The sequence below is a fragment of the Scaptodrosophila lebanonensis genome, unplaced genomic scaffold, assembly GCF_003285725.1.
Source record: "Scaptodrosophila lebanonensis strain 11010-0011.00,11010-0021.00 unplaced genomic scaffold, SlebRS2 tig00001415-arrow-pilon, whole genome shotgun sequence".
Classification (NCBI taxonomy): domain Eukaryota; kingdom Metazoa; phylum Arthropoda; class Insecta; order Diptera; family Drosophilidae; genus Scaptodrosophila; species Scaptodrosophila lebanonensis.
Genome location: NW_022060742.1, coordinates 5,288,408 through 5,313,939, shown reverse-complemented (window position 1 = coordinate 5,313,939; position 25,532 = coordinate 5,288,408). Strand labels below are relative to the sequence as shown.

General features: G+C 38.9%; 7 protein-coding genes across 8 annotated transcripts; 5 read left to right on the top strand and 2 right to left on the bottom strand.

The window, feature by feature from the left end:
• Nucleotides 1–12,088: 12,088 nt before the first annotated feature.
• On the bottom strand, nt 12,089–17,085 carry LOC115632241 (muscle M-line assembly protein unc-89). Of its 2 annotated transcripts, none has more exons than XM_030529303.1 (5): nt 16,664–17,085; nt 16,547–16,609; nt 14,589–14,648; nt 13,497–14,515; nt 12,089–12,498 (listed from the first exon to the last, which is right to left on the bottom strand). In XM_030529303.1, exons 1-5 carry the CDS (start codon nt 17,001–17,003, stop codon nt 12,211–12,213), a joined length of 1,770 nt encoding a protein of 589 aa, XP_030385163.1. In that variant the 5' UTR covers nt 17,004–17,085; the 3' UTR covers nt 12,089–12,210. The 2 variants fall into 2 exon arrangements, with proteins under 2 accessions (XP_030385163.1, XP_030385164.1); XM_030529304.1 differs by lacking the exon at nt 12,089–12,498 and adding an exon at nt 13,254–13,426.
• Nucleotides 14,570–16,533, top strand: LOC115632242. The gene has a single exon (XM_030529305.1). The coding sequence runs from the start codon at nt 14,762–14,764 to the stop codon at nt 16,466–16,468; it is 1,707 nt and encodes a 568-aa protein (XP_030385165.1). The 5' UTR covers nt 14,570–14,761; the 3' UTR covers nt 16,469–16,533.
• Nucleotides 17,086–17,170: 85 nt separating the features above from the next.
• LOC115632246 (ubiquinone biosynthesis protein COQ4 homolog, mitochondrial) lies at nt 17,171–22,386 on the top strand. Its single transcript, XM_030529307.1, has 4 exons — nt 17,171–17,261; nt 21,177–21,596; nt 21,925–22,148; nt 22,217–22,386. Exons 2-4 carry the CDS (start codon nt 21,180–21,182, stop codon nt 22,365–22,367), a joined length of 792 nt encoding a protein of 263 aa, XP_030385167.1. The 5' UTR covers nt 17,171–17,261; nt 21,177–21,179; the 3' UTR covers nt 22,368–22,386.
• Nucleotides 17,393–19,220, top strand: LOC115632245 (UDP-sugar transporter UST74c). The gene has a single exon (XM_030529306.1). The coding sequence runs from the start codon at nt 17,701–17,703 to the stop codon at nt 18,820–18,822; it is 1,122 nt and encodes a 373-aa protein (XP_030385166.1). The 5' UTR covers nt 17,393–17,700; the 3' UTR covers nt 18,823–19,220.
• A 111-nt stretch (nt 22,387–22,497) lies between the features above and the next one.
• On the top strand, nt 22,498–23,871 carry LOC115632336 (RAB6-interacting golgin). The gene is made up of 3 exons (XM_030529441.1): nt 22,498–22,626; nt 22,769–23,468; nt 23,534–23,871. Exons 1-3 carry the CDS (start codon nt 22,539–22,541, stop codon nt 23,736–23,738), a joined length of 993 nt encoding a protein of 330 aa, XP_030385301.1. The 5' UTR covers nt 22,498–22,538; the 3' UTR covers nt 23,739–23,871.
• An 11-nt stretch (nt 23,872–23,882) lies between these two features.
• On the top strand, nt 23,883–24,825 carry LOC115632337 (DNA-directed RNA polymerase III subunit RPC7). Its single transcript, XM_030529442.1, has 3 exons — nt 23,883–24,172; nt 24,230–24,358; nt 24,418–24,825. Exons 1-3 carry the CDS (start codon nt 23,912–23,914, stop codon nt 24,793–24,795), a joined length of 768 nt encoding a protein of 255 aa, XP_030385302.1. The 5' UTR covers nt 23,883–23,911; the 3' UTR covers nt 24,796–24,825.
• LOC115632339 lies at nt 24,812–25,467 on the bottom strand. Its single transcript, XM_030529443.1, has 4 exons — nt 25,449–25,467; nt 25,329–25,390; nt 25,027–25,196; nt 24,812–24,963 (listed from the first exon to the last, which is right to left on the bottom strand). Exons 2-4 carry the CDS (start codon nt 25,372–25,374, stop codon nt 24,907–24,909), a joined length of 273 nt encoding a protein of 90 aa, XP_030385303.1. The 5' UTR covers nt 25,375–25,390; nt 25,449–25,467; the 3' UTR covers nt 24,812–24,906.
• Between the last annotated feature and the right edge of the window lie 65 nt (nt 25,468–25,532).

The following is a 25,532-nucleotide window of genomic DNA, read 5'->3' as shown; positions in this document are numbered from 1 at the left end:
CTGCATTTAATAGCAACTATTGTTCTATACGTGTATATGCCTGCTTCCCAGTAATCATCTAATTTCTATTCAACCTATTTCAGCAGTTCCCAATCCTTTTAGAATGCTTTGCCTTACAGGCCAGTGCATTAGTTTCGAAAAGTGAAAGTGACTTGGGCGGCCGTCAGTTGTTGCCTCAAAATTGCCTCTCTCTCTCCCACACCATTCGCCATTCATTGCTCAGCTCCTTTTCTCATCGCTTGTCTCTCCATAACGGTTGTGCTAGTCTGCGCAGTGACGAAAAGCTCCCTTCAACCTACCTACCCAGCCAGCTTATCTCAAATTTTGAGAGCTGTTGAACGCGTCGCTCTCGCTGAGTGAATGGCACCGGCTGAGCTTGACACACACACACACACACACTCTACTCATATTACTCACAGACTCACAAAAACATACACACACGTAGGTACATATGTATGTGCATGCGTGAAATCGAAAATCGCCGGTTGAACGAACCAAGTGAAAAAAAATCATTTGAAATTCATTGGTCAGAGCGTGTTGGGTGTTGGGTCGCTTGTCGTTTGTCGTTTGTCTGCTCACATGTTCGTCGGCCTCAGTGATGATGTACGTGTTGTTGTTGCTGCTCCTAGTTTTGTTGTAGTTGTAGTTGTCGGCTCGCGTACACATTCGTGCATCTAGTATACGTATAGTGGTCAAGGTTTGCTATTGACTTTCACTTTCACATGTCGGCATGTCCACTCGGACCTTGCGGCCGCCGGCTCTTTCACTTTCACTTTCACTTTCACGAATGCACAGACAGACATACATATATATTATACTTGTACAGGCATATATACATATGTATATAGACATCCAAACACACATGCTTGCACATATGGGGCCGGCTAGGCAGGAGCCACGTTAAAGGCAACACCAACAGTAGCACCGAAGGCGCATTTGAAAAATGCATGACTGTATGTATGTATGTACATATTTATGTATGCATGTGTGTGTATATGTGTGAGTATTGTACAATACTCACACAATCTCACACAAGCACATTATAAACACACATGTCGATATGTGTGTCAACAAACCTAATGGCTTTTGCATGTCATGTAATGCAAGTTTCAAGTGAAAACTTTAACTAATTATATGTATATATATGGCTGACTGTTCAGTTGACACCTAAACAAGTAACCCCACAATTTTCGGTCACCACACCACAGGACCGCCCATGCGCCCGCCCTACTTATATGCCCGAAAACAGTCATTATCAAATTTAAAATCAAGCGCAGTTCTCGCAAGTGTCGCATTTCCTGCCTCTTTTCTGCGTGCCTCACACACACACACATACACACACACGCAATATGACACGAATGCAAATGCAACCCTCAAGTCTAAGTATAGCGGGGACTTGGGACTAACGACAACTGAAAACCCATTATAATTATGAGCATAAATTGCCTTTCGGTGCGTGCACCTTTGACGAAATTCTGGATATGATTGATATGCGCCTAACGCCCATATGCCGCACTTTTCAGGACATTCTGGGACAGAGCGTCCCCTTGGCAGCCCCCTCCCCCTTCAGCAAACACCCCCGCAGCATGCAATTAATATTTTTGTTGAAAATCAAATTGAAATTATTTGTGGGTAAAAATCAACCCCCGGATTTTAGAAACATCCAACTGCTAATGCTTGTTGGTTTTGTTATGTGTTGTCTTCGCGTGTGTGGTTTTGATGAGGGAGTATGGGGTTCGAGGGATGTGTGTGGCGAATTGATTTTAAAGCGAGCGTTCTATTTGAAGTGTTCATGTTTGTGGTCCAGTTGGTAAAGTTAATGTGTTGGATTTGCAAACAAAATGTGCTGAGTTTTAAATGGTCATTAACCTCCTTAAGAAAAGTAGAAATTTTTTAAAGGATTCGAGAAAGAATCAAATTACTTCTAGCAACAACAGAAGAAAAAGGATCTGTGCATATTTTTAGCCACAATACAACCTCACTTTTACGGTATTTTTAAAAAAGATCAGCCTATTTTCCACCTTTTCATATTGTTTCCCCTCCTTTGAAAATGTTAATAAATGATTTTCTTAAACTTAAAAATCTGGAAAAGTCATGTATTTTGGCTTAAATGATTTTTTCTAATATTAGGAAGATATCTTATGTTGGATTTAAAATTTGCAAACAAAATGTGCTGAGTTTTAAATGGTCATTAACCTCCTTAAGAAAAGTAGAAATTTTTTAAAGGATTCGAGAAAGAATCAAATTACTTCTAGCAACAACAGAAGAAAAAGGATCTGTGCATATTTTTAGCCACAATACAACCTCACTTTTACGGTATTTTTAAAAAAGATCAGCCTATTTTCCACCTTTTCATATTGTTTCCCCTCCTTTGAAAATGTTAATAAATGATTTTCTTAAACTTAAAAATCTGGAAAAGTCATGTATTTTGGCTTAAATGATTTTTTCTAATATTAGGAAGATATCTTATGTTGGATTTAAAATTTCCTAAAAATGTGTTCGTATAGACTAGACTTATGTTGTACTGGTGGACTATCTTTGGCATTACAACATAGACCACATTAGAAATTGTTAAATGAAAAAATTGCCATTCTAAAGTTTAGGCCTTCCCAGAAACGAGATGGTAAAAGCCATCAGGAGTGCTCGAAGATGAAGACTTCTGAAGATCTAATGTGATGCAAACACAGGTAATCTTATTAAGCCGAAATCGACTGAAATGTAATCATCTTGATTGTTGTGAGTTCATTAACAGAAATTCACTTGACCAATACAGATTTATTTTTCTTCCTTAAATTAATATTTAATTGTAAACTATAAATATATAACATTTACAAACCAAATAAAAAAATGTAAGCTTTAGATCCTAAAGATAGGTCTGAAATATATTGAAAAAAAAAAAAACAATAATATACTCAACAAATTAAATGACAATAAAAAGTCAATATATTTAAAGAGCAAAGGGTTATGTTTATTATGAGTTACCATGCTTTCAGAGTAGAAGTTAAAAGCTAAAAATTAAGTGAGAAGCTAAAAATTAATTTCATCAAAAATATCTTATAAATGAATACAATCGCCCGAAATCCAAGATACTGTACTGCCCTCTCTCACATAAATATGCCATGTAGGCATATTCTAGATATGTAGTACATATGTAAGCTTTAGTTAAAAGCAACCACAAAAGATTGTATAGAAAAATGTCATATTTCAATGCGCTGTCGCTTGCTCATTAGTACGAAATCTTATTAGAAACCAATGAACGCGCGCAGCAAACAAATACTAAGCTCACACATACATACATTTATACACAATTATAATACACACACACATATCCCACTATATAAGTATATACACACGAATCGAACACGCCAATGCATACTCCCAATCATTTACCATTCGCCTTTCAGTTCAGTTTAATTTTTATACATATTTTTTTCTCATTTTCACTTTCACATCTTCGTATAGCGCATGGCGCTAACACACACTCATATATATATACACACATAAGTATATTCTCACTCACACACACACACATATATATATACGTACAGTGAAAAATTAATTTCCCCACACATATTTTCTATGCCGCTCGAATGGCGCTGGGAAAAGTTAACAAAGGCTAACATGCCTCTAGCAACTATCTCGCTCATACACTAAAATTTTTTCTAACAAATATTATTTGTACAATAAACTAAAAGCCTCTGCATGTGTGTGTGTGTGTGTGTGTGTGTGTGCGTTCCACCCCCTTAGTGAGCGTGTGTGTGTGTGTGTGCATGATAAAATAAAAATACGAAAAATATGAAAAAATATGAGAAAAAATTAATAATGAAACACACACAAACAAACAAACAAACACACACGCGTGCACACTGAGGCGCTTTTGTGTACATAAGCCAAGTTATTTGTGTGGCTGTTTGGCTATTTGGGCGGCAGAAATAATAATAATCATTTTTATAATAATGCAAGTGTATTCGACTGAACTGGACAATCAAAGTGACTAAATGACATGGTCGAAATGAAGACCAGCAAGCAGACGTTGCTAAGTTTTGCGTAATGAGTTACACACCCACACACTCACTCATCCACACACGCACACGCACACATAGAGCACACGTTGCACGGCAATTTTATTCTGGTGTTGATTTCTGAAGGGGATGCCAGTCTCCTCACAACAACATCATTATCATCGTCAGCATCAGCCACATTGCCATCATTTGGACTCATCATCATCAGTATCATTTCGGCACACACACACACACACACACACACACGTACAACCCCTAAAAGTATGCAGCAATACTTTCGAGCAAAACAAAAAAAAAATCTATCAAAAAATTTTCACAAAAATACGAAAAATAAGAAGCGAACAACACAAATTCCATAAATTTTTGCCTCCTACGCTTTCGTCTTTACTTTTGTACACACACGAAGGCACACAGCGACACACATTGCTGTGGGGAAGTTTGCAATTTTATCACAAATCCACACACACACACACACACACATACATACACACATCCAAATGCAACCCCCACTACCCCTGCTCAACACAACGTGCGACTTTATGAAACCATCAAATTATTTTCTTTTCCATTTCTGACACTCAAAAGAAACGCAAAGAAAGAGGCGCAAATACGAAAAAAAATACAAGAAGAAAATATTATTTTCCAGTTACTTGCTACGCTCTGCGCTCGCTCCGTCGCCATGCTACATCCTTTACTTTATTTTACTTTTGCCCATCCTGCTCCAGCTCCTGCTCCTGCTGCTGTTGCTGTTGCCGCCGCTTCTTACTTTACTCTGCTCAAAGTTTTGCGACGCAAGCAGGTCCCCCGCCACTCATCACCCTCCCCAGACCAACACCCAAGGCCCACATACTTGCGACTGCCAGGCTGCCGCTACAGCTACTGTACGTGTGTATGTGGGCATGTTTGTATTGGTATTATGTCTTCCTATGTTTGTGTGTATGTCTGTTTTTGTGTGCACCAGCTCCTTGCCAGCTACTTCGTCTTATTCGAGTACGACATTTTTATGAGAAAATGCCTGCCAGCGTTTTTTCTTCTGTATATCTGTGTGTGTGTGTGTGTGTGTGTGTGTGTGTGTGCATCTTGGAGATAGTTGCGTGACGAATCGTGAATAAACGCCACGGAACGGAACGCTTGTTAAGGATTAAAAATATTTGTAATATTTCCAATTGGATTTAAAGGATACGCGCAAAGAACGTTCTCTAATATATAACAGTGAACACGTCTTCCAGGCGTACTCTGTAGTGTCGAAATGCATTTAGTTCACGCGCCCAAAAAGATGAATAATTTTTAAAGAGCTTTCTGTGGATCCTCAAAATTTTGATACACATTTCTTAATAGAGATATGTGAAACATTATAGAATAGATTTTTTTCACTATATTAATTTTGCTGTTATTATTACAATAACTTTCATTAATGTATTCACAAAATAAAAAAAATCTACATAAAAAAAGATGATGAGGTTATTAAAAACTACACACTAGAGATGTACATTGGGGAGATCAATAGGGTGCGATCATCGCAGCCTCCTCGCCACCCTGACTTCTCTTATTCTGCGCTGTTTCAATAGTTTGGTTTTTTATGCCATCGGTATAATCTTGAGATTGACGGTTGGTATAATATAGAATATACTTATTAAAAACTTTGTAAAATAAGATCTAACAAAAATAATTGTATATTTTAGCTTCAGAACGTCACAGATTATAGATATACTTGAAAATATACTTTGACGTTTCATAATCACGCTCAAATATCTAGTTCCTATAGAAATTATTTGATAAAATATTCAAACTTTCCGATATACAAAACTATTACTACTTATGACACCTGATAGTTTAGATCCTTTATCTACTTGCAATATTATCTGCTAGATACAGTATACCATAACCTTATAAAACGATTTCTATTAGCGTCCTTTTACGCTCCTCAAATATCAGGACAATCAAAAACTACTATTGTAAAGGTTAAAACAATAAAATATTCCACCTACTATTAATATCGCTTGATAGAAAATCATTGCTTAAGGTATTGTTGTTTTCCAAACAGTATGAACTATCAAAGATTTGAGAGTTACATTGTTGTTTTGTTTTTTCCGATATTTTTCCTCATTTGTGGGCCGAATTTGGAAACCAACACCTGTACTTGCAAACAAATTTCATCTCATTTTTTAAGCTTTCTACCTAGAGTGACTCTGACAGTATGTTGGTAAAGAAAGATAGCTAAGCAGTCTGTCAGTGAATAAATAAACAAATAGTTATAGTTGCATATAAATTAAAACCAAGCAAATAAACAACATTTTAATGTAAAGTTATAATGCCATGACTTTCCCTGTATTTCGTCCGTCTTTTTTTTTTATATTCCAAACAGTTAAGTATTTGGCTTATATAAGTACTACTCACGACTATCATACTATGGATTATTCCATCTCTAGTCCATATACTTGTATAGGTAGATGTGTGTGTGTGTGTGTGAGTGTGCACCAAAGTTATAAGCCTCAACTGTGCTGTATATCAAAATATTTAAAAGCAAATATAGTATTGGGGATACGAGAGAAGAGCCATGGCAAGCGGAGGTGTGGGTAGTTTGGGGAGGAAACGTAATAGAAAAACACTTAAGCAGCCACCTCATGGGTGGCTTGAGCCCCATTTGGCGTTACAGGGGCACTGCGCCCCAGTGTATGGCATGAAAACTATCAAAAAGCATAAAAAATGTAAAAATATTAATAATGAGCCGGCGCAGAGGCGAAAAGCAAAAGCAAATATCGTGTACACTCAGTACACACACACACACACACACATATATATATATATATGTATATATGTACATAAATATATATTCACATGTGTATATGCCATGAAAAAATGTGGAAAATTTATTGATTTTCATACAAATGCGCACAAAAATTGTACAAAAAATAATAAGTGAAAAAAATAATAACATAAACTTGCTGCGTATGTAAAGTGTATGAGTGTGAGTGTGTGTCGGTTTTTTATTGCTGTCTGTTTGTGTGTGTGATAGGGCTCGTATTTATAACGCTCGCTTATTCTTTTTACAATGCATACACATATTGAAATTTATTTCGCGAGCTGACGTTGCTTACCAACAGGCGCTCTCAGCACCCAATGCGGAGCTTATCGTTGAAATTTTTTTATACTTTTATTGCAGTCAGTCGCACTCGCATTAAAAATACTTAATCTGAACGATTCGGGCAGCAAAACACGATGACAGGCTGACATTCAAGAGAGTTATTATGCCGGCTCCAAAACTCACCCTCTACTGTCATAAAGATTCACTGTGCGTTTGTGTGTGTGTGTGTGTGTAAGTGTGTGTGTGTGTGTGGGACAGTCGCACTTTAATCATGTCCATATCGAAATTTTACTTTATCGCAAACATTTTGTTCTCGTTTTTTTTGTTCCGTTCGTTATTTTTACTGTTAAAGGCAGGCGCATTATTATTTCAACGTTATTAGCACCCTCAGGTCCCTCATGGCGTATGCGTATTGCGCGATAAAATTCTAAATACTTGTCCCCATGTGTGTCTGTGTGTGGTTGTCACTTAATGAGACTTTTTAATAAATTGCCCCACCATTTTTAGTACAATTTTCATTATTAATAAAATTTTATGACATATCATCTGTACGAGTATGTGTGTGTTGGCGTTGTCGTGTCTTTCTATCTGTGTATGATGTGTTTGTCTGTCTGTCTATCTGTCTGCCCGTCTGACGTACGAGTACAGCTAACGACGCGTATTATGCATTTTGTTTAATAAAAATGAAAGCATACACACAACATTTATTATTCCAATTAAATTCCATAAGTTCGCATGTGTCTTTATGTGTGTGCGTCATGGCAACAAAAAAGCCTAAAAGTAGACAGTTGAAAAATAAATGGATATAAAGATATAATAAAATGTTGCTTGAAACATTAACCGAACCGCTAACAGCATAACATACGGAAGTATAAACAAAACGTTTTATTTAAAAAAAGTGCTATAAGGTATTCTGTTTATAATGCAGCGCAGTAACTTTCTATTTAGAATACGACTGCTCACATTTTTCCAAAAAAATATTACTTGGAATGTACAGATAATATTTTTACACAAGATATCGGTTGTTGGAGAATCCTGAAAGTTCTACTCGAATCGCAAAGGACATGGTTGCAAAGGGTATGGAATCGTAGTCTTACGAGTCGGTGTAGGAAAAGTCTTTCAGTTTAAAGCAAGCTTGGTTTTTTATTTTCTTGTAATCCCGTCGTCAGTCGGTTTCTCACTTCTGTGTCAACCCCATTCGCTCCTATTGCGTGCAATAATTACAATTTATTTCACTTAAATAAATAAATTCAAAATCTCAGTTATAATTTATGACCATACTACTAAGAATACCAATAAGGAAAATGCCATATTTTCTCGAGGAAAGAACGATGGGAAGGATTATAATATTTCATATCTAAGAATATGAAAGATACCGCCAAATACGTCAAATAAATGTGAAAAAAAAACAATTGAATAGCTTACTACCTTTTACAGCCCAGTTTTATTTATCCCATATACATGCATATGTTTTTTACTTATACGAATAATTTCAATATCAGATAAATAATCCAAAAATTATCGACCATTTCTGATATTTTTTCAATATTCGTCTAAAAGCTACACTAAGGAGTTGTTGGATAATTGTTGCAGCTACTACTATAGGTTTACAAAAATGTATCTGTCTAAGTTGCTGCGCATTTATTTCCATTACTTTTTCAAAGCCAATACAAGTCATTTCCAAACGAATTCACAATTTTCTTTGGAATGGAAATAAACGCTTTTGTTATTTAAATATGTAAATATTGTATAGTTTTTTTTGGAACGGGGTATTATGCCAAGCATTAAGCAATACAGTTTATAATTGTGCCAATTTTCAGACAATTTTATTGCAGTTTTGTTCGCAGCAAGCCAATTTTATAAATTTTTTTTGTGGACCTGTTGTATTTTTTTTGATTAAGCCAATTTTTGATTTGATTAAATTCGATTTGAAAGCAAGCAATTGGGAATAGCGTTATTTGAGTATATATGTATATTGATACTAGTTGTATATAGTATATGTACATAGGCTAGTTTATGCATGTCATAGTGCTTATATAGTTTGTCGGCTTGAACTCACAATGTCTCTAGTCAGAGAGCGCACCTTAATCCTAAGTGTAAACTTATATGAAAATAAACGCGCAACATTATAAACTTGAACATGAACATGAACACGAACAACGGCGCCATGTTAAACAATATTAAAAATTCATTATTGGCTAATATCAGAATTTGTAACATTTTATTTTTGTAATTGATTATATGTGTGTATTATGTTGATTTTTTTCTTTGTTTATATAAAGCACATTTTTAGCACAATCTTAAGTTTGTATTTTTTGTTGCATTTTTTGCATTTATAGAAAAAATTTTGTAGAAAACTCTTAGCTTTGCCAGCACTTTGTGTTCCAAGTTTAATTTTGGCTTACAAATCCTTGCAAGACTACATTATAGGCTTTCTTGTTCAGCTGGTTTTGTTGTTGTTGCAGTTGTTTTATTAAATTTAAATTTCTCACACGAACACATCTCAAATCGAACAAGTAGGCGATGTTATTATAAAGAGACAGCAATTCTTGTTGTAACAGGCTCTTTGGCTTTGTTGCTGCGGCTGTTGTGATTGCCTTTCGTTTTCTTTCTTTTCTTTTTTTTTTTTTGCTTTGTGCTTGTTGGTTTAACTTACAGAACTTGTACAGGGTGTTTCACTTATTTATCATACCGACAAGTCTAACACGCCGAGACTGAAGCCGACCGCGGCTACTTCTTCACCACGTGCGCGTTTTCTGTAGACTGATTTGAGTTTTTCCGTTCGACAGACTGCGAAGCAGTTACCAAAAAGGATGCGAGCAAGTGAAACCACCCACACTCACACTCACGCACTTACGAGGAGATGTAAAAAAGAGAGATAGAGAGACAGAGAGAGCGCGCGTACCTAAAACAACCACCAGAGAAGGAAACAGCAACAATTTTGGCCTCACATCAAAGTGTCGGGCGCTCTGTTGCTATTTTGTTTACTTTTTCCCGTCCATGTCGTTCATCGTTTGTCGAGCTTTTCGGATCTATGGTGTGGGAGTCCGATGGAGAGGAGGGACGGTGGAACATGTGCTGGTAGCTTGATTAGACACAGCATGCGCTTTTCTTTTAAATTGAGGGTCCTCCAGTTGAGGGCAGCCAGTGCGAAATAAAACTCAATAGCACAGTATGGGGCGCGATTAAATGAAATAATTAAAGATTTAAGGAATCCAATATGTTCTATTATTTTATTTTTAAGCGATACAGATAAATGTACGAGTATGTATGTCGTTTCTTTTAGCATGTTATATATTATTTTATATTTTTTAAAACTATAATAAAAAGAAGCTGAAAATTATAAAAACTCGGTCATTTCATAATTAACGAAAAAAAAAATAAAAAAAACACTTTTTAAAAGGTTGAATATTAGTTTTAAATAATTAATACTGGTAAGTAAGACTGGTCAAGTATAATTCGACGCCAACTTCATCTTGAGAGCCATAATGGCATAAATAGGAATTTGTGTATTTCCAGCAAATCTACTAACCATTTTTGTATATCCGTATTTATATCTTATTATAGTTATTTGTTAGTCCCTAGCAAACATTTGACAGCAACGGCACAAGAAAAGTTTCATATTTTCGCAAAAAATTATTTAATAATTGTGTCTTAAGTCGATTTGCCTCTCTAAATATCTCATATTTTCCAATATCTGGATTAAGCGTTCGAAACACAAACCCAAAAACCTGAAACTATTCTAAATAACAACCACAAATTGTATTGAAAGCTAAATTTGTAATCTTTTTTAGGTTTTAATAAATATATATATTGAATTGATATTGAAATAAATATATATAAATTTAAGTAATAATTTAAAGACTTTTATTTATTGTGACATTTTAGATATAAACGCTTAACGGATATACTCGATCATCAAGAAATGAACGGTTTTTAAAAAATGGGTTTTTACATTAATAAAGAAATTGCGAAATTAGGTATGCGCATAATTATATTTTAAGAATATTTTGTTTGTTGCTAGGTGTGTATGCGAATTTTATGTGTGTATACAACGCGCCCACTTGATGGATTCGCGAGCACACACACTCACACACAAGCACATATATGCATACATATGTACATATGCGTTTATATGTATTTGTGTTACACCCTCGCCATGCTCGGTCGGGGCTTGATGATGATGGACATGCGTGCTGCAGAGTCGCACTCTTAAAGGGAGCGCGAGAACGAGAGAAACAAAGAGAGAGAGAGAGAGAGAGAGCTCCCCCATTCTGATGATGTTTGCTCTTTCGACCTTTGCTCATATATATTTTTTAATATACTTTATCAACACGCTGGCAGAGTCTTTGATAAAACAATCATCGTTTATATTGCAATACCATGGTAAGGTTGGCAGCCCGAAACCCCCGCAGAGGGCCACATAATTGAGCTATAGCCCGAGTCGCTTTGCCGCTCAACTTGCCACTGCCAATGACACTGGGAGGGTGGCTGGCTGTGTCCTCGTCCTTGCTAAACTAAAACACACCGCATGATTAGAAATAGGTAAAGCGAATGACAAATGGAAAATGTGTTTGTGGGCAAACCTATGTAGGTTAACTTCAAACAGCCGCACAGCCGAGCGCTCCTGCTCGTAAATATTTGTGCGCCAAAAACGAAAAACCCAACCATAAAATTTGTTAATGATTTTTCAAAAGAACGCAAAAAAAACTTTCTGTGCGCTGACTGGCACCCCACACAACGAAACAAAAAGAGAAAAATAAAAAACATGCACAAATGCGTAGCGTGCGGTTCGTTAATTGCGCGCCGTACCGCCGCACTACCGCACCGCCGAACCACCGAGGTTTCAAATAGAAAGAAAAAGTGAAAGGAGGGGAAGTCCCAAATGTATGCCGGAAATGACAAGGCATAGTTTTCGCATTTCTTTTAAACTACAAACAAAACTAAAAACAGAAATCAAATATGCGCTTAGCACGAAATATTCAAATTTTTGTGCGTTTCTTGGGCTTGTTGTTTTTTATTCGATTTCCTTTTATGGGGCCGCATACTGAGGCAGCTCAGACGGCTCCCCCGTTTGTGACTTTTCAATAACAATCGTTTCGTTCACTTGTCACCCCCGCCTCCGCCCCCCTTGCTGCTTCCATTTGAACTTTTTCGTTGGTGGTGCTGCAGTAGCTCCTGATACTGCTCCACGGATCCATCCTCATGCTTGGAAGTGAATTGGGCCTGTGCCGCTGCCGCTGCTGCCGCCGCTTCTTCGTCCTTCTTGTCATCATTGCGTTTTTGGGCATGTTTGGATTTCTTGATTTTATCACGCACTCGCTTGCCCAGACGCGAGGCAGCTAGCACTTGGCTAACCTTTGAGCTTTTCAAGTAGCGAGTGCGCCAGGACTGTAAAGGACATAAAAACAATTCATTTTTAACAATACAATATGATGGCGATTAGAATCAAGAATAAAATTTTGACAAAAAACATGACTTCAATTTAAAAATTGTAGAACTTCAAAATGATCTTAAAGTGTGTCAAAAACATCCCACCTCAGGCATATCGTATCAGTTAAGATGTCAAACAAATGGCATACATATTATATTATGAAGAAGCGGACATTTAAGTTGCTTCTCTAAAGTCGTATCAGCAGACCGACGTAAAGTATGCATTAGAAGAAGCAGGAATCCTAACATTGACCTAAGACTGCACCAAATAGTAATCAGCTTGTAAAGGGTTTCTTGATTTTTAAATTTCCCTTTTAAATTTCTAACAATACTTGTGATTAATGAGGATCATTAGAAGATCACTACATCAAAGCAACACAATTAAAATATTAACAAAATATTGACTAAAGGAGACGGAAAATATAGCTCGTGTCGAAGATCTTTAATCAATAAAGGTATTTTGTGCGCGACTCTATTTTGTAATAAGTACTATGTACAAACCTTTAATAGTCGCCGCTTGTTGTAATTTTCTTGATATATTTTGATCTGATAAGCTTGAAATTTCCTATGAAATTTATGTTATTTTTATAGACTTTGGATAGGTCTAAATGGTTAACGTTGTAGTAATACGAGTAGTTTAATACGCGTTTTTGTTACGAAATTTTATCTGTATTAATTTTTCAATATCGTACTGATGATATTAGATTGTTATAAAATGGTATCGAGTTTATGTTTAGTTTTTAGTTAATAATGGCAAATGTGAATTTTGTGTTCTAAAAATTTCGAGCTTTGGATTTAATAGCAAGACTATCATATTTAAACCGGAAAAGTATTAAATTTGAAAATGTATCGTTTATGGTTAAATACCATCATCCTTTTGATAAAGCTGAAGGGATGAGATCGTGTTATTTAAGTGAAATAATTGTACATGCGTTCTGAATTTTGCATCTTATTACCTCCGGATTTATTTCCTGCAATTTATCACGCTCATCCTCACTAGTCTCCAGCGATATGACATCGTTGTCTTCCTCCTCCGGCTCGTTTGAATTTTCCGTTGTTTCGTTTTTTACAGATACTTCGTTGGCCAGCTCTTCTATTTCAATCATTTCGTTTTCTAAATCGCCGCCTATAGATATGATATCGTCATTTTGATCTTCATCATCAACAATGGAATTTCTTTCTGCTGCCGCTGCATCTTCTATAGTACTAATGTTTGATTCTTCCGGCTCGGTTCTGACACTCTCCTTCTCAACGGAAACCTCGGCTGCTTTTTCAACATCTTGCTCTTTTGGAGTCTCCACTGTGCTTTCATTTTCAGATTGTTTCTCTTCTGGCTTTTCTGGTACCTTTGACCCTTCATTGACTTTATCATCGTCGTCTGTCACTTCGCCTTCTTCCGGCTCGCTATCCTTAGCCGGTGTAAGTGGAGCTGGGGGTTCAATAGCCTTAGCTTGGATAGGAGCTGCTTCGCTGGATTGTTTGGCTTCATCGTCGGTGCTGTCGCTTATTAGCAAAGTTTCAGGCTCTGCTTGTATGGGTATAACATCTGGCGAGGGCGAGCGTGATTTGTCGTGGAGCTTTTTAAGGCTTTGCTCTGAGGTAGTTGGGATTTCAACACTTTTTTCAGTTGATTTCACATTTTCAGGGGATTTTGTGACATTGCGATAGTTTCGTTTTAACTTGATCTTTTTTTTAGGAGCCACTTCAACCGTTTGCTTTTGTGGTGAAGCATCCTTGCCATTGCTGGGGTTATCCTTGGAATTGCTGGATGATTTACGTTTGCGTTCAACGACTTTCCGGTTGATGCTTGTTTTGTCCTGCTTCCTTGACTGCCTCTCCTTCTGACCTGTGGTAGGATTATCTTCATCAGAGTTCACTTCAATTTTGGTTATGGGCTCCATGGCCAGCTGGGACCGTATGGCGCGCGCTCGAGCCTGTAATTCAAGTAGCTCTAGGACACTAATCTGTCCTTCGGCTGATATAGTAGGCATTTATTTAGTTTGCATTCGTTAAGGCAAAGTAATTATTTATTTTATATTTAAACTTACGTGCTTTATTTTCGGTTGTTTTACCAGTCCCCTTTGTGGAAAGTTTCTTCTTTTTTTTAGCTGAAATTATTAGAAGTATTGTATTTTATAATAGCATAGATTAATATAAATTCGTACAGAACAGACAACGATTAAATTGGTAGCATTAACGCATACAAAATTAGCTGCACGCCATGGAACTTGTGAATGAAGATGCACAGCCGCCACTTGTGCTGGACAGTGAGGAGGCTGAGGAGGAGCAATGCAATAGCGACAACAATCTAGGGGAATTCAGGATACGTTTGAATGGACAACAGGACTTGGAACAGCGTCTGCTTGAGTTCAAGGCTGCCTGCGACGCGCATGAAAAGCATGCACGTAAGCGTCGCCATCGTCGCTACTATCATATGGGGCTAGTGGCTAAAATCGTAATGGAAACAACACCAGAAGAGTTACGACGAATGCTGGAGAACGGCGTCTTCACATTTCACGTGGATGCGGTGGCTAATAAACCAGATGAACTTAATACCATTCTAGATACTCTACACATTGCGATTTCTTCCTTTGAAGCGGAGCGAGAGCTACGCGTGGTCACCGCACTGGCTTTGGAGATCAATGGCGAATGCTGTCGCGTGGGCAGATTACGGAACAATTGCACGGTTTTGATGGCACGCGGCTCTGTCGTCACATTGACCACGAATGAAGCCTATCGCTATAGCGGCTTCAAGGAGATTCTCTTCGTGATTAATCTACAGTACTATCTCAGTTCCATCAAGTTGGGTGATATGCTAATAATTGGACGCGACGTGCGCTGTCGTGTGGTGAAAACTTTACGAGAAGCGGTGGCTGTGCTCATAATTGATGCAGGCCTCTTGGCCTCTTATGATTTCATTGAGTTGCCTCAGCAATGCCATCGCTTAAGTCCCGACATCTACCCGGAACTATTCATGAAGGACTTGCAAATCGCAGTCGATTACAAGGCCAATTATGTGGTGTTGCCCAAAATACGGTGCAAGGCATTCCTACGAGCCGTACGCCAATCTCTGCGTGAGGAGTACGACATGAAGCTGATTGGCATGGTGGATTTCGAGTATGTACGCTGCAATATGCTCGATCTCTTGGGCATCATCAAGCTGCTCGACTATTTGTGGATACCCGATATGTTCAATGTGAATTGCTGTGTCTATAATTATATTATGGACGACGTGCTGCCAATATCGCGGTGCCAGAAGGTGCCGGTAATTGGCACTGTGCCTCTAGAGCGCTGCAGCGACTTCAAGCGATTCGAATTGCACGAATTCCTCTGGAAGATCGATTCGATACACATACAGAAGAGTCCTTGGTGTAACAAGTATCCGTTGATAGTGAAAAAATTGATGCCAGTACGCGACTACCGTGTAGGCATGGTCCAGACGAAGGCACTAGTCAAAAACATAATGACATCGTTTCAAACGGTTGTCAACTTCATTATTCGCACAATCAGCTCAATCGAATGCCAAGCTATTTTCCTGTATACCACCTGTGAAAATGCCGCCGTCGCGCTGTCTAGAACAGAAATCTATTGCCCAGTCTATGTGATGATGCCGCTTAATGACGATGATGACCGGCCGACCATATTGTGCAAGTTCAATTTGGCCCGTGCTCTGCATCTACGCCGCAATATGCATCCAGTGATGTATGCCAAGGAGCTAAACGAATGCGAGTACAGTCCAATAGAATTTGGCGTCGATTACATGCGTCGCAAGGGCTGCTTGGAAGTGGGGGACTTTGTGATTACCCTAGAGGTGGCCAAGGAAAACGAGGAGAACGTGGTGCTTGGTGTGGGCGAGGATGTCTGCATATTGCGTGCGTTCTACGTGGCGCCACTTTTGGCTTGTGAGAAATTCAAGTACGGCACATAAGGCGTGCAGCTGTACTGACATCAACAGAGTAATTGCCTAGCACTAAATTAAACGTATGAAAGCTATTTTTGTGTTTACCTCTGCGCGATTCGCTGCCACCAATATCGCTATCCGACGAGATCTCCTCCAGCGAAATGTGCTCTGCAATAATTGCAATTGTTGATCATATTTAAAAGTCAGCATTTAGCCACTTACCCTCTTGGTGCTCCACATCAGAATCTTCGGAGCTCTCCGTATCTGTGGGACAGCGTGTGCCATCTATAATTGACTTCAAGCGCTTGGTGGATATGCAGAGTAGCTCATTGAGGCACAGCTCCTCAATCTCGTCTAGATTTGTTTTCTTTAAGAACTCCGGCGCCAGATTCCGTATCGTTTTGGGCTTGAGAGTGCAAAATATTTGCTTTACAAGTGCAAGTCGGTCGTCAATGTAGTGCGAAATCGGATGCAGTGTGCGGTCTTCCTCTGTTTTTTCTTTCTTTATACTTATCGGCTTTGGGATTTTGTCCGTTTTGCTTTTCTTTTTCGAGCTACTCATTGTGATCAAACACTATATTTAACACTTCACGAATATAAACAAAACCCGACCCCATCCACGAATTGAAAAAAAACATACACAGCTGAAACAACTGTGGGCAGATAGGGTTGTCACGGTTAATGCAAAAAAGCCTTGCCACACTTTAATATATCGATAGGACCGATTATTGTCGTTTGCTCAGCCCTGTGACTAATTCATTGACAAATTCGTTTCAAATTCATGTAAACAATTGTGTAATTCAAGTATAGTTAGTCCAGAGTAAGTAAAACATTATACTAATTGGCTATTTGAAGCACTTTGGAACTGCTCAGTTATTTACTTTGAGAAATGTGACCTACTGCGCTCTCCGCTGCTTAACAGGCGGCAATCGTTCTCTGGCCACTCGTGCCCGTCATATGTTTAGTTTGCCATCGACCGACGCTCGGACAGAATGTGAGAGAGTGCGCGTCGGTAAAAATAACTCGCTTAAGTACCAGAATGGGCATTATAAGTTGAAAATGGAGTTGAAAATATGTGATTTCCAGTAAACAAATATACAGTGAACGCAATTAATTAATTGCGCAGTGTAAAACTTCAAACCTTTTTGTGTCTGCGTTATAAAACACAAACATAATCTCATGTACAACAGTGAAAAAACCATTTGACGAACACAAACACCAACACGAAGGCGTAAATCCAAGCACAAAAAGTAATTAGCATGAGTAACACGCGTGGCGGAAGCACGACGCTAGATTTAGCGCCATTGCTCGACAGCAGCAACCACAGTGATGATGAAGGCGGTGGCGGAGGGAAAGACATTTCCTCCCGCTCGAATGGCTCCCATTCAAAGGAACTGCGCAGCGGCAGCTTCAGCAGCAGAGAGGATCGTTCCATCTATCTGAAGAAAGTGGGCAGCGCTCTGTTCTACGGCTTGGCCTCGTTTATGATCACAGTGGTCAACAAAACAGTGCTCACATCCTACAAGTTTCCCTCGTTTCTGTTCCTCAGCCTGGGTCAGCTGACTGCCAGCATTGTGGTGTTGAGTGCGGCCCAACGCTTCAAGCTAGTCTCGTATCCGCCCCTGCAGCGAAACACGTTCACAAAAATCTTTCCACTGCCGCTGATCTTCCTCGGCAACATGATGTTCGGCTTGGGTGGCACACAGGCCTTGAGTTTGCCCATGTTTGCGGCGTTGCGTCGCTTCTCTATACTGATGACCATGCTCCTGGAGCTAAAAATACTCGGCGTGCGACCCTCGACTGCCGTACAGGTCAGCGTGTATGCCATGATTGGTGGCGCCCTGCTCGCGGCTTCCGACGATCTGTCCTTTAACATGCAAGGATACACGTACGTAATGATAACGAATGCGTTGACCGCCTCGAACGGCGTGTATGTTAAGAAGAAACTAGATACCTCGGAGATCGGGAAATATGGACTGATGTTCTACAACTCATTGTTCATGTTTGTGCCCGCCCTGGCGCTGAACTTTGTGACTGGTGATCTGGATAAAGCGCTCAACTTCCAGAGCTGGCACGATCCTTACTTTGTGGTGCAATTCCTACTCAGCTGCGTCATGGGTTTTATACTCTCGTACAGCACCATTCTCTGCACGCAATTCAACTCCGCACTGACCACCACTATCGTGGGCTGCCTTAAAAACATCTGTGTAACATATCTGGGAATGTTTATTGGGGGCGACTATGTCTTTTCATGGCTTAACTGCATTGGAATCAACATCAGCGTGCTCGCCAGCCTGCTCTACACGTACGTGACCTTCCGGCGGAAGCAGGCGCCGGATAAACAAACACATCTGCCCAACACTCGCGGCGATACTGTTTAATTTTAATTCTAGGTTTATACGAAGCACCAGGATCGTGAATTTCATTATGTTATTGTAATTAAAATTGAATTGAATTTGTTTCGATATAAAAAGTGCAATGTTATATACATATTGGTTCAATATGTGTCGGCTCACGGTTTTCTTTCCTTCGTATAATCGTGAAATAGTTTCCCATAGCTCGCTGCAATTTTGCCAAAGCCATAATTTGTTATATTTTACGCAAATGCGATATATAACTGAAGTATATTTGTATTTTATAAATCACGCAAGCCCATTTGCACTGTACATAGTAATATATTTATGTATGTGTATGTATTTTTAGTGATTAGCTATTAACAATGTATTGACTGTGTAAATTAATGCTTCAATTTTTATACACAACACTTGCAAGTGTTTAAAGTCAGATGAAATCTTAACTACTTATATCTATCTTATGTATACTATATTGTACATCAAAGTGTCATAAGCAGAGTATGGAGAAATACAAATGTCAAATTCAAACCACACCGATAACGACGCAATCTTTATGTTTGTTAAATTTTATTTAAGAATAGCGGTCTGGGTACTGCAGTGTGTTTCTAGCGATAAGGTTCTAGCGTTTCTGGTACTCGTTTGTTTCTCTGATAAGACGACCAACGTAAATGCTATTTCTCCGAACATTCGACAATTGGATTCTTCCGTGTTATGAGCTGCGTTCTTTTGTAACATGTTCATACTTTATATAATTACTACTATATTATACGTGAACGTACTAATCTTGTGAACAGGGGCGGAACGACATGTTTTTGTTAAAACTCGACAAGTATTAGAGGTAGCTTGTAGAAAGATAAAATCTTTCACTTGCGATCAAATGCAGACAGAGATAAGTCGCAATGTTGAATCTTATCTTGTTATCTTAGATAAATAACACAAAATTCGTGAGCCTCATGACTTCCACAAACCTCTATCTTATTTTGTAAATTTCCACAGTTAAAATTCTTATTTTCAGGAAGTAACTAAACTAGTAAAACGTCATAAAGATGCTATTAAAAAATGAAACTAAGCTAAGTTTTTAATGTATTAGAGAGAATTGGGTTATCTATAAGAATAGTTAGTCAACAATTGTTTGGTATTAGGACTTCGCAAATAGTTTTTGAACATTAGGTTCAAGTAGTGACTATTTAGTATTAACCACATTCAGAACAACTCAATGAGATCTCCAGATTTTATAATTGTTGCCTATTGTTGATATTAAAATACCCTATTGTAAGTTAATTGGATTTTTGAATTCATCCTTCTTATAGCAGCTCCATTTGAAACTAACTTCAGAATAAAGTAAGGCGTTTGAATAAATTAAGAGAAATATAAAGTTCCTTTACTACGCCCAGTTAAACAATACTTTGCAAACAAATTCGTTTCATGGGAGTAATAATAATATTATTAAGATTTCGCAAATGAAAATGTTGTTTGTTCACTGAAGAAAATTAGCTTCATTACAAACTTATTTAACATATTTCCCAATGAGACCGTAGTTTATGATTTATATATTCCCTGTGGATGAACAGAGAAGGCCTAAATGGCTAGTTTAATGTCCCTAGTTGTTCTTGGTACGGTACGTTTGATCATGCTTCTTCCATTTGTCACACATCACGATCTTCTTAGTGTACTCTACGGGTGTATCGCTGCCGTGTGTAAATAATTGTACAGCTTTTTCTGTTTTTTATTCAGATAGCATACTCATGACTGCTTATTCGTATTCTTTTATTAACTTGCAAAAGTTTTTGATTCTACACATATTTAGATTGGTAATGAGAAATGGTTGGATTTGATTCCACATGGGAGCAGTTGCCTAAAATACTTTAGTGGGAGTCTCTATGTTGTTACTCATCAAAAAAGCCAATAAACTTGAAGAGATAGAGACAATAAATAACCACAGCATGCCCCTTAGGTGGTACTTTTGCTAGGCTTAATTGTTTTTATAAGCGAATATAGAGTGCGCAAGAAACAGGTTTTCAAAAACGGTCGGACAAGTGCCGGGGCAGAGAAGAGTAAATAAGATTTTTTCAGCAAGTTAAAATAGAAAATTATTGTTCGTGTGTATAAAGTTTGGGATGTTGCGCCGCAGTGTGGTCTATTGACAAATTGTTCGTTTCAACTTGTTGCTATTGAAGCCAAATGGCTAAAGCAGAGTCGCACGTACGAAATGCCGGGGGCCGGTTCAGTAGCAGCGGTAAGCTGGGCAGTCAGGGTCGAGTTTATGAGCGGAGTCATACATGCATAATTAGAGTCGAGCTTCAATGATGGTGATGAGGTCAGTTAGGTGTAGTTAGACACTATTCATGGGAATTCAAGAGCTTATTTCTTTGTCGTCTTAGATTATGTTGCGGCCTTACTGGAGGCATATGACCACACATGGCATTGGAAGTGTAGCCATTAGGAGAGCGGTGACCACTGAAGCGCCAACAATGTCTGAGCCCCCTAAAGACGCCTTCGAAAGGGAGTTTCTGGAGCAACGCATCGAGATTACAGGTTTTCAGAAACTACTTCTAGGAGCAGGATCATCGTTAGCTGCAATTTTGGATCCACGACGCCATGACATGATTGCCTGTTTAGGGGAGACTACAGGCGAGGATGCGCTATGGGACATACTGAAGACCGTGCAACAGTCTGAGGAAGGACAGCGCATCATGGCCGAGAAGCCACGCATCAACACAAGCACCATTGATTTTAAATGCCTAGAAGCTTTACCGGAAAACACGTTTGGTGCCACTTATGCAAAGTTCCTCAAAGATAATGTAAGTGAAGAAGGGCTTATAGTTATCAGCTAATTAAATTCCTTGTTTTGTCGCCTTCATTGTTCGTGAGGGATAAAAATCGTTGTTGCAACCTTATTGAGTAGTGGAACTACATTCAGACCTGCTGAAAAGATCCAACTCTGATACGAATGCTCTTCATTCAGTTTAACTTTGTAAAGTCCTATCTCTACCCTGATTCGCTTCTCGCTTATTTACATTATTTTACGAGTAATTCCTCGAAGATGAAGTTCTTACAGCTAATCTGCCAAATTATATTATCTTAGATGCATATTATTCGGAAAGTTTTAACTCATTCCTTAATCCCCAGCAAGTAACGCCAGACTCACGCATGCCCGTGCGCTTCTTAGACGATCCAAAATTGGCTTACTTGATGACACGTTATCGCGAATGCCATGATCTTGTCCACACGGTGCTGGACATGCCGACGAACATGCTCGGCGAAGTGGCCGTCAAGTGGGTTGAAGCACTAAATACCGGATTGCCGATGTGCTATGGTGGAGCGGTGTTCGGTGCGGTGCGATTGCGCCCAAAGTGAGTTTTTGTTGTCGTATGAAGTTCACTGAACCATGTTTTTGGCGATTTTTTAATTGTTTGTTTAGGCAGCGTCGTGAATACATAAAACGGTACTTGCCCTGGGCCATTGATAATGGTAAGCGTATGAAGCCGTTACTGCCGGTTTACTGGGAGGAGCGTTGGGAACAAAATGTGGATGAGCTGCGTTCTGAGCTGGGCATTAAGTTGTTAAAATAAACAGTTTTTTTAAATTCGATTTCTGTGTTTATATTTCGTTGAGATCGCTATCGATAAATAGTGATCTTTTCCAGATGGGTGGCAACGCTGCTTTCCGTAGTTGCTGCTGATGTGTGCATTGTTGTTATTAGTTCCGCAATTTAATGGCTAATTATTTATTGACGGCGCATTATGGCTGATAAGTTTAATGGTTTTAGCCAGGATGAAATTATAAAGATAACTGGAGTGAAGCAGAATGGTAGGCCAAGTGCTGAAGCAAGTAAGTGTGCTGATTAGATACGCTAAAGCAAAGGGATCCACATACATACATATATGTATATGTATGTATGCATATATGTGTGTGTGCGCTAAACAAAACAAATGTTAATCTATTATTTGTGTATGTATGTATACATTTTCAGTGAAGCAAGCTCTGAAGCTGCCCGGCATAAGGCGCATGCCCGATAAGATTTCCGGGAAAGCTGAACAGTTGAAAAGGCAACAATCTCAGCATTCACAGCAACATCAACAAGTTGCAGCAACAACAGCCAAGGCCAAACCATTAGCAGCTTCCGCTCCAGCCCCCGCACCAGTTGAAGCGATCGTCGCTGATGACGTCAGGAAAGAAGATTCGCTGAACTTGGAACGCGATCTATCTGACTCACTTGTCCAAGCTCTTTACTGCGGTTCTGTGCAACCAACAGCTCGACAACAGAATGGAAAAAATGCAGCCACGTCGGCAGAGGGCACTGACGGTGAAGTCACAGATGATAGCTCAATATTAAAGATGAGCAAAAACACGACTGCCACGGATGATGATGCCAGTATACTGCCAAGTTCAAAGGACTCCAATGGGGATAGGTTAAACACAGACTCACCCTTCAAGGGTATTTCGTTGAAGGATTTCGAGCAGCATAGAAAAATGATACAGGAACAGAACAAGCAGAAAAAACAAATGCTTTACGAAGCCATTGAACAGCATACTCAAAAAACTGCCGCCGAGTCGCGTAAAATTGAAGAAATACGACACGAACTCTCGAAGCTGGAGAGCGATCTGGCTGTTGATGTTGCACTGCTGCGAAAGCAAATCGACAATGCCTCTTTACATTTCGCCACAGTAGAGTAGGTTTTTAACAATAGGGCTTTGAATTATATTAAATAAAAATTAATGCCTTTATTCATTGCAGAAAACAATACATAAAAATTGAGGCTCAGTTTCTCAAGGCAAAAATGGATTTGCACAGTGCATCGGAGAAAAAAGAATTGCTTACGGAGCATTTGTGCACTGTTATAGCTCATAATGAGGATCGAAAAGCTCAAAAATTGACGGAACTAATGCAAAAAGTGGGATTGGCGCCAACAGATGAGCCAATAGAAATGCCGGAACATTAGCGAATATAGTAAATAGCTTAAACATCGCAAAACTAAGTTTCAATGTTTTATGATATTATTGTCTATTTTATTTAATAGTTTAAGTCAAACAGTGCAAATCGCAATAATAACATTGTATTTAAAATCATTTGAATTATACTCCGAAAGTGTGGTAGCGCTGTTTTTCGGAACATATGGTATGCCTTGCATGTTTTGGCAACTCTGCCACAAGAGCACGAATCAAAATAAACGTGCGCGGTGTTTACTTTTCTGTCGCTTTAAACAACAAGTACAACAAATTTGAAATGGCTGGACGTGGGCGTGGTGGAAAGACAGGCACACTTACAGCCGAGCAGTTACAAGCCCTTGGGTGCGTGGGCAAAGATATGCCACAAGTCCAAACAGCTCCTCCACCAACTTTTCCGCCAGTGCTCAATAAGCCCATTGCACTTGAAGTAATAGCTAAATATTTAAAATAAACAGCATATTAAAAGGCTTATTATCTTCCCAAGACAACTGCCGTACAGAACTATCAGCTTCTCTGGAAGGAAGACTTTCTGAACCGCATGCGCGACTCGCCCTACTACATAATTTCGGCAAGCCAGGAATTACAGAAAACAGAACTTAAGGATTGGCGCGAGGTAGCCAGCGTGTCTATTCTAACCACTTTAGGCATATAATGTACATTTTCATTTCACAGAAAGCGGTGGAGCGTTTAAAGCATAAGGCTCTTCCCGAATTCAACTACAAAGCCATGCCCCGGGAGTTGAACACGACACATCGCAAACGACGTGGAGTGGATGCCAAACCCAAAATACTAGCTAAAAAGACAAACATTGAAGACAGACTGAAGGTTCTAGAGCAAAAAGAACTCAAGACCAGTGGCGATAACGACACCGATGAGGTTAAAGTTAAGCAGGAGTCCGACTCAGATCATGAAGATGAAGATCAAGAAGATCCCGAGGCGGCACTGGACGATGAAATGGATGAGGAGAATGACTATGGGAACAGCTATTTCGATAATGGTGAAGCCTATAATGAAGAAGATGACAACTTGGACGATGGTCCCGTCTACTAAATGCACAAATAAATAATTTGATAAACTGTATTGGATGTGTGATTTACTATTTCGCCAAGTTAAGCTTATTTAACACATAGTAGCTTCTGCAATTTACACGTTAGGGTTAATCTAGTCCAAGCTGCTTGGGGGGGTTGAGTTTAGGTAAATCACACCAGAGGTCTTGACCTGAAAATATGTATACAAGATAAATTAGCAACAAGTTAATTAATTGGCTAGAGAGGAACTTACAAAGCCAATGGTGCCAGCCAAAACCAAAATACCAGTTAAGAGGGTGATGTTATACTTGGTGTTCCGTTGGCTATGCTGCTCCTTCCAATCTCCAGCGGGCACTGGCAGATCGTTCATTGTGGAATGCTGGTGGTCCCCAACGTGGTATGCGGCGCGCGACACGGCACCAGCTGAAATTGAGAAATTGATCAATTAATAATAAGCGATGGGGTCCTGCAAAGCGAAATCCCAGCGATGCACTATTATGTAATTTTTAAGGTTAAAGGCCGCATGAAATACGCTTTGTGGTTTGTGGCATTTACCATTTCTGAGCAGAAGCCCTTGCTTAACGATGTGTTTCACCAACATGTTTGCTCAAAAGTTTCTGCAAATTGGAATAAACAATTAAAAACGAACTATACAAATTTTCACTGCACACTCACCAACCAAGTATACCTTTGTGTATCGATTATCGACTGGAGTACTCGATACCGCGAATACCCACTTTTTATTCAAATGTTGTTAGT

Excerpts from the sequence above, each read along its gene's own strand:
- LOC115632241 (XM_030529303.1), bottom strand. The coding sequence starts at position 17,003 with ATGAGTAGCTCGAAAAAGAAAAGCAAAACGGACAAAATCCCAAAGCCG. Across the intron at positions 16,610-16,663 it reads TGATGTGGAGCACCAAGAGG|AGCACATTTCGCTGGAGGAG; the intron begins GTAAGTGGCTAA and ends CAATTATTGCAG. Across the intron at positions 12,499-13,496 it reads TGCAGGAAATAAATCCGGAG|TCCTGGCGCACTCGCTACTT; the intron begins GTAATAAGATGC and ends TGTCCTTTACAG.
- LOC115632246 (XM_030529307.1), top strand. The coding sequence starts at position 21,180 with ATGTTGCGGCCTTACTGGAGGCATATGACCACACATGGCATTGGAAGT. Across the intron at positions 21,597-21,924 it reads CAAAGTTCCTCAAAGATAAT|CAAGTAACGCCAGACTCACG; the intron begins GTAAGTGAAGAA and ends CTTAATCCCCAG. Across the intron at positions 22,149-22,216 it reads GCGGTGCGATTGCGCCCAAA|GCAGCGTCGTGAATACATAA; the intron begins GTGAGTTTTTGT and ends TTGTTTGTTTAG.
- LOC115632245 (XM_030529306.1), top strand. The coding sequence starts at position 17,701 with ATGAGTAACACGCGTGGCGGAAGCACGACGCTAGATTTAGCGCCATTG.
- LOC115632242 (XM_030529305.1), top strand. The coding sequence starts at position 14,762 with ATGGAACTTGTGAATGAAGATGCACAGCCGCCACTTGTGCTGGACAGT.
- LOC115632339 (XM_030529443.1), bottom strand. The coding sequence starts at position 25,374 with ATGTTGGTGAAACACATCGTTAAGCAAGGGCTTCTGCTCAGAAATG. Across the intron at positions 25,197-25,328 it reads AGGGCTTCTGCTCAGAAATG|CTGGTGCCGTGTCGCGCGCC; the intron begins GTAAATGCCACA and ends TCTCAATTTCAG. Across the intron at positions 24,964-25,026 it reads TGGCTGGCACCATTGGCTTT|GTCAAGACCTCTGGTGTGAT; the intron begins GTAAGTTCCTCT and ends ACATATTTTCAG.
- LOC115632337 (XM_030529442.1), top strand. The coding sequence starts at position 23,912 with ATGGTATGCCTTGCATGTTTTGGCAACTCTGCCACAAGAGCACGAATC. Across the intron at positions 24,173-24,229 it reads ATAAGCCCATTGCACTTGAA|ACAACTGCCGTACAGAACTA; the intron begins GTAATAGCTAAA and ends TATCTTCCCAAG. Across the intron at positions 24,359-24,417 it reads AACTTAAGGATTGGCGCGAG|AAAGCGGTGGAGCGTTTAAA; the intron begins GTAGCCAGCGTG and ends TTCATTTCACAG.
- LOC115632336 (XM_030529441.1), top strand. The coding sequence starts at position 22,539 with ATGGCTGATAAGTTTAATGGTTTTAGCCAGGATGAAATTATAAAGATA. Across the intron at positions 22,627-22,768 it reads TAGGCCAAGTGCTGAAGCAA|TGAAGCAAGCTCTGAAGCTG; the intron begins GTAAGTGTGCTG and ends ATACATTTTCAG. Across the intron at positions 23,469-23,533 it reads TTACATTTCGCCACAGTAGA|AAAACAATACATAAAAATTG; the intron begins GTAGGTTTTTAA and ends TATTCATTGCAG.